The sequence below is a fragment of the Mesoplodon mirus genome (assembly GCF_964341445.2).
Source record: "Mesoplodon mirus genome assembly, chromosome: 3".
Classification (NCBI taxonomy): Eukaryota; Metazoa; Chordata; class Mammalia; order Artiodactyla; family Ziphiidae; genus Mesoplodon; species Mesoplodon mirus.
In genome coordinates this window covers 183,806,708-183,821,369 of record NC_138978.1, presented here as the reverse complement: position 1 = coordinate 183,821,369, position 14,662 = coordinate 183,806,708, and the positions used below count along the sequence as shown (strand labels likewise).

Below are 14,662 nucleotides of genomic sequence, written 5' to 3'. Positions count from 1 at the left end.
AAATAGCAAGTTCCAGAACAAGTAGTGGAGTAAGCCTCAAATGGGGGTGTGTTATATTGATACATCAACAAAGGTCAGATGGCAGAGATTGGCCACCAAGAAGACTTTATTCCTTGTGAATGCAGGCCCCTTCAAAGTCATAGCCTTGGTCTTTTGTTTATATACTTGATGCTACTATTGTTCAAAATCTTTTTCAAACTCCTCTAGAAACTAAAAGTAAGAGTAGTAAGATAATAATAAAGCTAGGAGTACAATTTTTGCATATTTACTAGGTTCTAAGTATAATGCTAAGGGTGTTACTTATATTGTCTTATGTATCTTAAGGGCAATTTTGTGAGATAGTTATTATTCCATCTTACATAGGAGGAGAAGAGGTTTAGAGAAGTAATTTGCCCCTAATAACACAACCAAATATTATTTTTCAAACCACAGAATCTGTCAAAGTGAAAGATTAAAAAATCTGTAGAAAATATCCTCTTTTGATTTCTTAATCCTGAACTTGGAATCATATTACTGTATCTTTAAAAAGTAAAGTTCCAATAAAAATCCATTAACTACTTTCAAATATAGCAATCCTCCTGTCCAGCTGTGAAAAGTACTAGATGATACTTATTTGCCATTTGTGTTATTTACGGTCCATGACTTTTATGGTAACTGGTTCCTATTATTGGTTTCTATTAATGTAAAACATAAGTGAACATAAATGAGGCGTGAATCATTTCTTTTTATTAGCCCCCCAGTCTTCACTCAGTGCTTGCAGTAACCCCAGCTGCGTCTTGTTAGTGATAACCTATTTAAAGAAGAGATCTTTAAGGACAAGGGATATGATTAGAAATCTTTGTCTATTTTATATCACTTCTCTCCTGCACAACAAAGGTGGCGAAAACAAAATGTAATTGATGGCACAGCAAAATCTCGAGCCACCTCCGACTTGTATTGTGTTTCATACGATACTAACTAGATAACCAGTGGGTTCTAGTAACTACTATAAGTAACTACTAATTTAAAGGTGGAATATGTTGTAAACCCCTTCACACCATTGCAACTTATGGACTTTGCTATATATTTGTATCATTAAATGGTCGCTATTGTATCAGAGGTATTAAGCAATAGAATTTAGAGTTTAAATAAAAACACTTAAAATAATTTAAAATATGGCCCTTCTATATTTTGGAGGAGGCCACCAGTTAAATGTAAGATTTGGCATTCACCTAAAAGCTTTATTTTAATGAAAAAAAAACTTGCTGTCTGATTTCTATCTATTTGAAAACTGTGCCCAGGGTCTTTTCTAATATTTTTCCTTACTCAAAATGGGAGTGAATTCTTTTTAAATTATAAGAAACGTGCTTTTTAAAATTAGAAAACAAAGCAACTCTTATAACTACAAGTTAACTAGTTCTAGCATGAAAACTCTTTTGATGTAAGTGGGGAAAATTCTGCCTAATTTTAAACATTTTTAATATAATCACTTGCACTTGTGTGAACGTTTCTTGAAGATGTGATGCTCTTACTTCATGTGTTTTCTAATTCAGAGAAGAATAAGCTGTTCTTTAAAAATAACTTAGTAAATACTACTTGTTTTCTTTGTAGATATTCAGTAGCCTTGGTCATAAATCACAAACTATCTACCTCACCCTTTCTTGTCAGGGACCCTTCCGCAATGTCTCTGAAGTGTGGGAACAGCGCTACAGGCCTCTGGAACCGACGCTGCGAGTGGCCGAACCGATGGATGGGCTAAATGAGGCCAGAGCACAGCTCCAGAGACAGGAATGGACGCGAAATGTGAATGACAATATGTGAGTTCTTAGCTTAAAATAAGTAGCTTTATCATGTTTGGTGCCTGAAGTATTTTTAATATTTTCTATTTCCTAGTACTGTAGAGAATCTTTTATTTGTGAGAAAAGGAAGAACCACCCCTGACCTATTCAGAAGCAACCATTTTTCAATATACAAGTGTTTTAGATAAGGTCGATATTGATGATGATATTGATTTTATACACACACATACACACACACACACACATACATACATATTACTCAAAGGGAAAAAGGAAAGAATGAATGGCATTTCATGGGGATAAGTGACCACTATCCATGCATCTGTGAAGATAATTTCCTTAATTATCCAGTGAAAGTATTCATATTTCTGATGCTTCTATAATAAGATCCAACAGAACAAAAACATTTTTCTTAACGTGAACTAAATTTTATTTGGATGCATTGATATGGCATTGTAGTTTTAATAAATCAGGTACAATGAAAGAGTTTAGTTTCTTCACCACTGAGGAAGATGATTGAGAAGGATAAAGGGCAATCTAAGAGCATATGCAATTTTAAATTATTATATTAGCATCACTGATTTGGGTCTCAATTCATACATCTTTCTCCAAGGCACTTCCTCTCTCTTCAGGCATTTGTCATCAATAGTTTTATGTAATTTATAAACAGACCATTTAAAATCTAGAAAACCCTTTAAAAATTATTATTATTACTCTATAAGATATCTTGTAATTATTTTTGTAATATATCATAATAATTATTTACTATTATATATACTAAATAATAAAAAGGCAATTATATTATTCTAATCTAAATTCTTATAATTCTTATAATTTAATATAATATTATGTATTATAAATAATTATATGTCAACTACAACATATAAACCACAGTTACTTATTTATATAATATACACTATGTACTAATCATCGTATTACATATGTTATAATAATTCCAAAATACATTACAAAGTATGTCTTGTTATATAAAGAAACTAGAATTACCTCTTATCCAGCATGGTGGATTTTGGGTAGTTTTATCAGTCAGAAGAGATATATAATATGCTTTATTTTAATCATACGTTTATGAAGAGTCTCCTGAAAAATAAAAATTTTTGAACAAACTCATATGAAAAATAAAATTGGCAAGTATCTCAAGTAACTTTCATAAAGTTTTTCATTTTATAGCAATTACTTGAAGTGAGATATTAGCTATAGAGTGTTCAGCATATTCTTTCAATAATTGGATGAGTTACCCAACACATAATGAATAAGAAAATAAGAAACATTTTTTTCCAATTATTTTGGGGAGGTAGATTTCTTTTAGTAAAGAGATTACAGAAGATTAGTGCTGCTCGACTTAGTCAAGCAAAATGTGCAATTTAGTGATGAATATCAAAAGAGTTATATTATTCAGGATTATTTTTCTATTTTCAGTGATGCCAAGGTTTATGAAATAACAAAATTAACTTCTCAAATAATTGACCACATTGATATTTCTACAGAAATTACTGTGTATAAAAGATACTGAAGTATCCTTTCCTAGTATTTTCCTTGATAAACCTAGAAAGAGCAGATATCAAGGTTAGCCCCAAAGAAAGGTGCTCAACTTTTACTTTCTGTCGAACACTTGTAAATATCTTCAACCTCTACAGTATTGCTTCACCTTGAAACTTCACCTTGAAGTTTCACATTGAAACGTTCAGATTGAAAGCTTCACCTTGAAACTTTCAGATTGAAAAGCGCTTTTAGGATAACCAACCAATCAGGAGCAAACCAAGTTGGGAATGCTAAAGAAATTACTTATAGATTTGAAGCTCTCATGTTTTTAGTGAAGAGGCTAAGCAATGGGTTTTAACAGCCAGCCTATGGATAATCCACTTTTTCAGAGAACTGAAACTATTATTTTGTAGCTTCTTCTGAATCCATTTTGGTTTCCATATACTGGATAACATAAATGTATCTTGTGAGGCAAAAGAAATGTTAGAAAATTAGGTTTTATATCTTTCAGATAATAATTTTGTGATAGAAATTAGGCCAAAATCTACTTTTATCACAGAGATGCATGGTTTATTAATGAGAAGGATCGTTACTGGCCACGTTACCAATTTCATCTGTAAGGAATTGAGGGCAGTGCCTTTGCCATCCCAGGGCCTTAACTAGGAACCCTCTATCTAAAGCCAGGAAGGTAGAGCTTTTTATTTCTAACCTTAAGGATTCAAAGGGTGGCCTTATATCTGAGGATATGAAACATTTAGCTATTTTGTTTCCATACCTTTATGAAAATTGCACTGTGGTCGTAGTAGAAGGTTGGGCTTTGGAACTAGATCTGTGCGAGCTCAAGTCTTGAGTGCATTACACAACAGCAGTATAATCTTGGGTAAGTAACTTAGCCAGCCTGAGCCTCTGTTTCCCAGTCTGTAAAATGGGGAGAGAAGTGTTATCTTAAAGGTTGTAATGAGGATTGAATGAGACACTGAGTATAAAGTACCAAGAACATAGCAGAGTTTTAATAGAAGATAATTATCATCATGTTTAGTATCTGCTACAAGCATAATAATTCTGCATCTAAAACATCAAACTGTGGGTAGGAAACCACAGATTCCACAGATGGGCTGGATTTTATCTATTAGCCCTGGGAACCAAAAGTTAAGGAGGACCACGGGCAGAGCTCTCATAGGCCACACATAGAAGATTTTTATTAAGGTTCTGAAAGACAGATTTTCTGCATGTGTTAGTTTGCTAGGGCTGCTGTAACAAAGTACTATAAACTAGATGGCTTAAACAACAGAAATTTACTGTCTTATGGTTCTGGAGACTAAAGTCCTGGATCAGGGCCTCAGCAGGGGTGATTTCTTCTGTTCCAGTCTCTCCCTTAGCTTTTGATGATGGCTGAATCTTTGGTGGTCCTTGGCTTGTAGAAGCATCACCCCTATCTCTGCCTTCATCTTCACAGAGATACTCTTCCTATGTGTGTGTCTGTCCAAATTTCCCCATTTTATAAGGACACCAGTCATACCAGATTAAGGCCCCAGCCTACTCCAATATGACTGCATCTTACAATACCCACAATGACTGTATTTCCAAATAAGGTCACATTCTTTAATATATTCTTTAAAACAAGTATAGGAAGTGGGACAGTAACATTTTACATATAGAGTATGGAGGGTGTTTTGGAAATCATTTAAAAACTGTTCTTATTCCTAAAGAAACTCTATTTTCTCATGCCTTCTCGAAGAAAATTATTTTCATTATTCACATGTCTATCTTTACGAAGCCAAGAAATTAAATAAGCAATTAGTAAATAATTGTCCAGTAACCTTTATGTGAGGAGCTCTCGGCTAGATATTATATGAAATATAAAGGAGTATTTATTGATTCAACAAATGTTTGCATGTCAGGAAGAGTTCTACTCTCTCGGAATATAGCACTGAATACAATAGACAAGTCTCTGGCCTCATGAAACTTCTGTGCTTCTAGCTTTAAGCTGAACCAGAAAACCTAATGAAATTCAGAATAAGTATCATTTGCAGATAAGCACTTGAAAATAGTCAAGTGTGTGTTAAAGACAGTAAGTGCCATGAAAAAAAAATTTTTTTAATGTAGAGTTTGCTCTGTTCTCTGATGACCTGGGAAGGTGTTCTTCACAGAAAATGAACTGAATTGAGTTCTGTGGAAAGAGATGTTTAAGATTTTGACAGAGAAAAGAAGAGAAAGTAGATAAAAACTAGGTTGATGGTATGGGGAAAAATGATGGTAGAACAATGAGAAGACCAATTTGACAGAAACTCTTTTATGTGAGAGGCAGTAGAAAGAAAAGTGGTAGGAGGCTTCAAGGCCAAGGATTTGAGGGTTCATCTGTAGATAATGGAGAACTATTTAAGGCTTCTGAGTAAGAGGATGTTAGAAGCAGGATATGAGTTTGTTGATTGTATTATAGAAGAAATATGCTGGAGGGAAGGAAACACATTAGGAGAATATTGCAGTACTTTTTTTTTTTTTTTTTTTTTTTGGTACGCGGGCCTCTCACTGTTGTGGCCTCTCCCATTGCGGAGCACAGGCTCTGGATGCACAGGCTCAGCGGCCATGGCTCACGGGCCCAGCCACTCCGCGGCATGTGGGATCTTCCCGGACCGGGGCACGAACCCGTATTCCCTGCATTGGCAGGCGGACTCTCAACCACTGCGCCACCAGGGAAGCCCATATTGCAGTACTTTTGATGAGAGGTAACGGGATAGAACTAAGGTGAGGGCTAGATTCAATATTCAACTTTTTCTTTACTTCCTTCTCCTTTCTATACGTAATCTCTCTGAGTGATTGCTTCTGTTTGAGAGACTTCAACTCTGTGACAGTGATTTCCACTCTAAGTCTCTAAGATCTTTCTCCTACGTTCCCGATTTATATTTTCAGCTGCCATCTGTGTTTGCATCTCCGCCAGATGACCCAAACTCAGTAGACCCTACTTTGGCCTGCTTCTTCTTGTCTTGAGTGTGAATTGCAGCACCAACTGTCTGCCCAAGTAGGGACGTGTGAATTACCCTGTTATCCTTCTCCAGAATTCTATTGGTCCCCAGATCCTGTCTATTCTACCTTTCATGTATCTCTCAAATTCAGCCACCCCCTTCCCTTTCTACTATTGATTTAGTTTAGGACTTATAATTTCTTCTTTGAGTTGCTGTAAATCCCATCCAGTCTGCCCATTCAGTGCATTTACCATGACCACACTAGAGAAATTTCAGCAAGCAGTGATTCAGCCCAAATGCTTTTTCATGGCTTTTTATCAACTACAGGATAAATCTTAATTCTTTATTGTAAGACTCAAGGCCCTCCAGGATCTGATCCAGGCTTATTTCTCCAGCTAATAGGTTGCCACGTTCCCTAAGAAACTCTGTGTCTAGAGCTCCTGGGCTGTTATCATTTCTCTTTATATCCATACCCTCTTCTGCTTCCATTACGGAGTTTCCTACCTCCCTTGGTTTACTCAGTCTGCTCAAATCCACTTAAAAAAATAAGAAAGGATTGTTTCTTTACATTTTAAAAAATGGAAAGAGCAACACATTTGTTTTAGGGTTTTTCAGAGAGCATATTAAGAATTATTTTCAGATGTAAATGGGACCATGCAAGTTGCCTAGATGAAGTGGGGAAAGAAGTCTTTATTATTAAGAGGTGGAAGAAACAGAAGGCCACGGCGCCAGAGCTATCAGAGCAAATGTTTAATTTACCTGCTAAGATGTCAGAGGTGGAGTGGAGTGATCATAAATCCGGTGATATAGGCTGATATTGGCTTCACCAAAGTCTTATGAGAGGGGCTAAGGTCCCATATGTTAATACCGTCTATTACTTGTGAACATCCTGGCTTAATACAGGAGACTGTAATTATTCAGACTGTAACTGTATCCAAAATGGAGTGGTTTAAGACATTGCAGTGGAAGTCGGTGCTGATCTCTGCTCTGGTAGGCAGAATAATAGCCCCGCAGAGAAGCCACATCCTAATCCCAGGAACCTGTGCATATGTCACATTGTATGATAAAGAGAACTTTGCAGATGTGATTAAGGATTTAAAGATAGGGAGATTATCCTGGATTCCGGATGGGCCCAATGTAATCACAAGGGTCCTTAAAAGTAGAAGAGGGATGCAGAAAGAGATTTGACTACATAAAAGGTCAGAGTGATGCAATGTGAGAAGGAAAACTCATCTTTGCTAGTTTTGAAGATGGAGGAAAGGCCACAACCAAGAAATGCTGGCAGTCTCTAGAAGCTGGGAAAGGTAAAGGTAAGGAAATGGATTCTCCCTTAGAGCCTCCAGAAGGGATGCAGCCCTCCCAGTGCCTTGATTTTAGCCTAGTGAGACCCATTTCAGACTTCTGACCTTCAGAACTCTAAGATAATAAATTCATATTCCTGAAGCCACTAAGTCTGTGATGACTTGTTTCAGTAGAAATAGAAAACTAATCCAAGTGTCCTTCAAATCAAGGAGCTGGCTTGCTAGATCAGGCTTTGGTGTTTAGATTAATTATAAACCTGAGCTAAAGTTGAGGGATATCCTTAGATCCCTAAGGATTCAAAATTCTTCTGCAGGTTTGGGGTGTGGACATTTAGAGTATTAAAAAAAAATACAACCAGGGCTTGAACTTTCCTATGAAATTAAGTTCATAATTTAATCATATTGTAAAGATATTATATTTGAAACTTGTACAGCCTTTCATAAGAACCTGAGTACAGACATCTTTAGTATAGCCATCCCTACATCTTTTTGAAAAATAAAAGGTATTAATTTCCTAATAGTTTTAGTAGAAGAGGCAAAACTTTACTTCTCCCCACTTAGGGACTTCAGCTGGGACTGAGAATTAAATTGGCATAAGACAGATTAAAAGCATACAGATTTATTTAATATAAGTTTTGCAACACACAATAGTCCTCATAAAGAAATGAAAACCAAAACAAGTGGCAAACCCTAAGTGCTTATATATTGGGTTGAGCAAAGAGAAACAATTGTGGAAAATAACAAAAATATATGCGGAGTCCAAAGGAAGATAAAAGTTATTTAGCAAGGTCTGTTGGTACAGAATTCTCTGTGCTGTGACTTCCCATCTCTGGTGATAGGAATGTTTCTTTCTTCCTGGTATAGGAAAGGCATCTTTCATATATGAGTGTTATCTCCTGATTTTAGGGGAAAAAAGGGGGAACTAAGATCGCTTTTCTTCTACCTGTTGTTTATAAGTGCCTTTAGCTCAAAATAATCCTTGGCCAAAGTGGCCTATTTTGGGGTGGCATATTTTGTCACCTTCATTATTAAGAGTAGGTGAACAGTAGTTGAACTAAACTGTTTTTTAAAAGGACATTTAAAAACCGTGGTGTATGTAGATGAGATCTGGTTATATTATTTATCACTAAGAACAGTGATAAGGAAATTGAACACATCTCAAAACTTTTTGGACTTGTGTGATTTTGCAACACTTTAGACCTTTACAGTTTGCATATTTTCTGAACCGTTATTATATTATGATAAGTAGGGATTATCATACATTTTCAGATGTTTTCTTAACAATTCAACTTTTATTTGTAACTCTTCCATTTATTTTAATTACTAGCACAGTGTGCAACATTTATTAATCAGCAGAGCCTTTTTAAGTTAAAATACTAAATTAGCTAACCCCATTAACACAGAATACTCCAAACAAGCAGTAATAGGAGAGGTAGTTGCTGTGCAAATCGTATTATACATGCGGGTGCTCTAGGGCACAGTTAAGCGTGATTACCCTCTTTTGATCCAGTATTCCTCTGTCTCTCCCAGCTAATTTCCAGTGGAAATTTACAAAGTACTGCCTTCATTTTTCCAGCTTAATTTTTCTAATGAAGTTCTGGTACTTTATAACACTGGGGATACAGATAATAAGCCTGTGTGTAATTAAGAATTTCTAGAATTTGTCTACAAAATAGCCCTTTATTACTTTGGCTCTACAGTGAGAACTGTGCTCTCTTTTTGTCCACTGTTTCCTTGAAAAAGATGGCTTTTTAAATAACTGACCACAGAATCCTAGAATTCTGTTCTCATAGACATCTAAGTCTGAAGAATTTTAAGACTTATAACATTGACATAATGGTGATAACTTGGAATACTTTTACTGATTTTGTGAAAATATTACGCACACTTTTGGTGTATGCAATCAGACAATCATAAAAACACACTGTTAGTCTTTTTTTTTTTTTTTTTTTTTTTTTGCTTTATAACAAATTTAATCAGTTATACATATACATATGTTTCCATATCCCCTCCCTTTTGCGTCTCCCTCCCACCCTCCCTATCCCACCCCTCCAGGCGGTCACAAAGTACCGAGCTGATCTCCCTGTGCTATACGGCTGCTTCCCACTAGCTATCTACCTCACGTTTGGTAGTGTATATATGTCCATGCCGCTCTTTCACTTTGTCACAGCTTACCCTTCCCCCTCCCCATATCCTCAAGTCCATTCTCTAGTAGGTCTGTGTCTTTATTCCTGTCTTACCCCTATGTTCTTCATGACATTTTTTTTTCTTAAATTCCATATATATGTGTTAGCATACAGTATTTGTCTTTCTCTTTCTGACTTACTTCACTCTGTATGACAGCCTCTAGGTCTATCCACCTCATTACAAATAGCTCAATTTCATTTCTTTTTATGGCTGAGTAATATTCCATTGTATATATGTGCCACATCTTCTTTATCCATTCATCCGATGATGGACACTTAGGTTGTTTCCATCTCCGGGCTATTGTAAATAGGGCTGCTATGAACATTTTGGTACATGTCTCTTTTTGAATTATGGTTTTCTCAGGGTATATGCCCAGTAGTGGGATTGCTGGGTCATATGGTAGTTCTATTTGTAGTTTTTTAAGGAACCTCCATACCGTTCTCCATAGCGGCTGTACCAATTCACATTCCCACCAGCAGTGCAAGAGTGTTCCCTTTTTTCCACACCCTCTCCAGCATTTATTGTTTCTAGATTTTTTGATGATGGCCATTCTGACTGGTGTGAGATGATATCTCATTGTAGTTTTGATTTGCATTTCTCTAATGAGTAAAGATGTTGAGCATCCTTTCATGTGTTTGTTGGCAGTCTGTATATCTTCTGTGGAGAAATGTCTATTTAGGTCTTCTGCCCATTTTTGGATTGGGTTGTTTGTTTTTTTCTTATTGAGCTGCATGAGCTGCTTATAAATTTTGGAGATTAATCCTTTGTCAGTTGCTTCATTTGCAAATATTTTCTCCCATTCTGAGGGTTGTCTTTTGGTCTTGTTTATGGTTTCCTTTGCTGTGCAAAAGCTTTTAAGTTTCATTAGGTCCCATGTGTTTATTTTTGTCTTTATTTCCATTTCTCTAGGAGGTGGGTCAAAAAGGATCTTGCTGTGATTTATGTCATAGAGTGTTCTGCCTATGTTTTCCTCTAAGAGTTTGATAGTGTCTGGCCTTACATTTAGGTCTTTAATCCATTTTGAGCTTATTTTTGTGTATGGTGTTAGGGAATGATCTAATCTCATACTTTTACATGTCCCTATCCAGTTTTCCCAGCACCACTTATTGAAGAGACTGTCCTTTCTCCACTGTACATTCCTGCCTCCTTTATCAAAGATAAGGTGACCATATGTCCGTGGGTTTAACTCTGGGCTTTCTATCCTGTTCCATTGATCTATCTTTCTGTTTTTGTGCCAGTACCATACTGTCTTGATTACTGTAGCTTTGTAGTATAGTCTGAAGTCAGGGAGCCTGATTCCTCCAGCTCCATTTTTCGTTCTCAAGATTGTTTTGGCTATTCGGGGTCTTTTGTGTTTCCATACAAATTGTGAAATTTTTTGTTCTAGTTCTGTGAAAAATGCCAGTGGTAGTTTGATAGGGATTGCATTGAATCTGTAGATTGCTTTGGGTAGTAGAGTCATTTTCACAATGTTGATTCTTCCAATCCAAGAACATGGTACATCTCTCCATCTATTTGTATCATCTTTAATTTCTTTCATCAGTGTCTTATAATTTTCTGCATACAGGTCTTTTGTCTCCTTAGGTAGGTTTATTCCAAGATATTTTATTCTTTTTGTTGCAATGGTAAATGGGAGTGTTTCCTTGATTTCACTTTCAGATTTTTCATCATCAGTATATAGGAATGCCAGAGATTTCTGTGCATTAATTTTGTATCCTGCAACTTTACCAAAGTCATTGATTAACTCTAGTAGTTTTCTGGTAGCATCTTTAGGATTCTCTATGTATAGTATCATGTCATCTGCAAACAGTGACAGCTTTACTTCTTCTTTTCCAATTTGGATTCCTTTTATTTCCTTTTCTTCTCTGATTGCTGTGGCTAAAACTTCCAAAACTAGGTTGAATAAGAGTGGTGAAAGTGGGCAACCTTGTCTAGTTCCTGATCTTAGTGGAAATGGTTTCAGTTTTTCACCATTGAGGACGATGCTGGCTGTGGGTTTGTCATATATGGCCTTTATTATGTTGAGGAAAGTTCCCTCTATGCCTACTTTCTGCAGGGTTTTTATCATAAATGGGTGTTGAATTTTGTCGAAAGCTTTCTCTGCATCTGTTGAGATGATCATATGGTTTTTCTCCTTCAGTTTGTTAATATGGTGTATCACATTGATTGATTTGCGTATATTGAAGAATCCTTGCATTCCTGGAATAAACCCCACTTGATCATGGTGTATGATCCTTTTAATGTGCTGTTGGATTCTGTTTGCTAGTATTTTGTTGAGGATTTTTGCATCTATGTTCATCAGTGATATTGGCCTGTAGTTTTCTTTCTTTGTGACATCCTTGCCTGGTTTTGGTATCAAGGTGATGGTGGCCTCGTAGAATGAGTTTGGGAGTGTTCCTCCCTCTGCTATATTTTGGAAGAGTTTCAGAAGGATAGGTGTTAGCTCTTCTCTAAATGCTTGATAGAATTCGCCTGTGAAGCCATCTGGTCCTGGGCTTTTGTTTGTTGGAAGATTTTTTATCACAGTTTCAATTTCAGTGCTTGTGATTGGTCTGTTCATATTTTCTATTTCTTCCTGATTCAGTCTTGGCAGGTTGTGCATTTCTAAGAATTTGTCCATTTCTTCCAGGTTGTCCATTTTATTGGCATAGAGTTGCTTATAGTAATCTCTCATGATCTTTTGTATTTCTGTAGTGTCAGTTGTTACTTCTCCTTTTTCATTTCTAATTCTATTGATTTGAGTCTTCTCCCTTTTTTTCTTGATGAGTCTGGCTAATGGTTTATCAATTTTGTTTATCTTCTCAAAGAACCAGCTTTTAGTTTTATTGATCTTTGCTATCGTTTCCTTCATTTCTTTTTCATTTATTTCTGATCTGATTTTTATGATTTCTTTCCTTCTGCTAACTTTGGGATGTTTTTGTTCTTCTTTCTCTAATTGCTTTAGGTGCAAGGTTAGGTTGTTTATTCGAGATGTTTCCTGTTTCTTAAGGTGGGATTGTATTGCTATAAACTTCCCTCTTAGAACTGCTTTTGCTGCATCCCATAGGTTTTGGGTCGTCGTGTCTCCATTGTCATTTGTTTCTAGGTATTTTTTAATTTCCTCTTTGATTTCTTCAGTGATCACTTCGTTATTAAGTAGTGTATTGTTTAGCCTCCATGTGTTTGTAGTTTTTACAGCTCTTTTCCTGTAATTGATATCTAGTCTCATAGCATTGTGGTCGGAAAAGATACTTGATACAATTTCAATTTTCTTAAATTTACCAAGGCTTGATTTGTGACCCAAGATATGATCTATCCTGGAGAATGTTCCATGAGCACTTGAGAAAAATGTGTATTCTGTTGTTTTTGGATGGAATGTCCTATAAATATCAATTAAGTCCATCTTGTTTAATGTATCATTTAAAGCTTGTGTTTCCTTATTTATTTTCATTTTGGATGATCTGTCCATTGGTGAAAGTGGGGTGTTAAAGTCCCCTACTATGAGTGTGTTACTGTCGATTTCTCCTTTTATGGCTGTTAGTATTTGCCTTATGTATTGAGGTGCTCCTATGTTGGGTGCATAAATATTTACAATTGTTATATCTTCTTCTTGGATCGATCCCTTGATCATTATGTAGTGTCCTTCTTTGTCTCTTCTAGTAGTCCTTATTTTAAAGTCTATTTTGTCTGATATGAGAATTGCTACTCCAGCTTTCTTTTGGTTTCCATTTGCATGGAATATCTTTTTCCATCCCCTTACTTTCAGTCTGTATGTGTCTCTAGGTCTGAAGTGGGTCTCTTGTAGACAGCATATAGATGGGTCTTGTTTTTGTATCCATTCAGCCACTCTGTGTCTTTTGGTGGGAGCATTTAGTCCATTTACGTTTAAGGTAATTATCGATATGTATGTTCCTATTCCCATTTTCTTAATTGTTTTGGGTTCATTATTGTAGGTCTTTTACTTCTGTTGTGTTTCTTGCCTAGAGAAGTTCCTTTAGCATTTGTTGTAAAGCTGGTTTGGTGGTGCTGAACTCTCTCAGCTTTTGCTTGTCTGTAAACGTTTTAATTTCTCCATCAAATCTGAATGAGATCCTTGCTGGGTAGAGTAATCTTGGTTGCAGGTTTTTCTCCTTCATCACTTTAAGTATGTCCTGCCACTCCCTTCTGGCTTGTAGAGTTTCTGCTGAGAGATCAGCTGTTATCCTGATGGGGATTCCCTTGTGTGTTATTTGTTGTTTTTGCCTTGCTGCTTTTAATATGATTTCTTTGTGTTTAATTTTTGACAGTTTGATTAATATGTGTCTTGGCGTATTTCTCCTTGGATTTATTCTGTATGGGACTCTCTGTGCCTCCTGGACTTGATTAACTATTTCCTTTCCCATATTAGGGAAGTTTTCAACTATAATCTCTTCAAATATTTTCTCAGTCCCTTTCTTTTTCTCTTCTTCTTCTGGAACCCCTATAATTCGAATGTTGGTGCGTTTAATGTTGTCCCAGAGGTCTCTGAGACTGTCCTCTGTTCTTTTCATTCTTTTTTCTTTATTTTGCTCTGCAGCAGTTATTTCCACTATTTTATCTTCCACCTCACTTATCCGTTCTTCTGCCTCAGTTATTCTGCTATTGATCCCATCTAGAGTATTTTTTATTTCATGTATTGTGTTTTTAATCGATGCTTGATTCATCTTTAGTTCTTCTAGGTCCTTGTTAACTGTTTCTTGCATTTTGTCTATTCTATTTCCAAGATTTTGTATCTGGGAAATAGAATCTTGGATCATCTTTACCATCATTATTCTGAATTCTTTTTCAGGTAGACTGCCTATTACCTCTTCATTTGTTAGGTCTGGTGGGTTTTTATCTTGCTCCTTCTCCTGCTGTGTGTTTTTCTGTCTTCTCATTTTGCTTATGTTACTGTGTTTGGGGTCTCCTTTTTGCAGGCTGCAGGTTCGTAGTTCCT

At 36.1% G+C, this 14,662-nt stretch overlaps 1 protein-coding gene across 1 annotated transcript in view; it reads left to right on the top strand.

Annotated features, from left to right (window-relative positions):
* The window catches only part of SPATA17 (spermatogenesis associated 17), a 180,153-nt gene that overhangs the window by 107,100 nt on the left and 58,391 nt on the right, over positions 1-14,662 (top strand). The window contains exon 8 of the mRNA XM_082616091.1: positions 1,648-1,796. Coding sequence (XP_082472217.1) covers positions 1,648-1,796 — 149 coding nt within the window. The remainder of the gene's footprint in view (positions 1-1,647; positions 1,797-14,662) is intronic.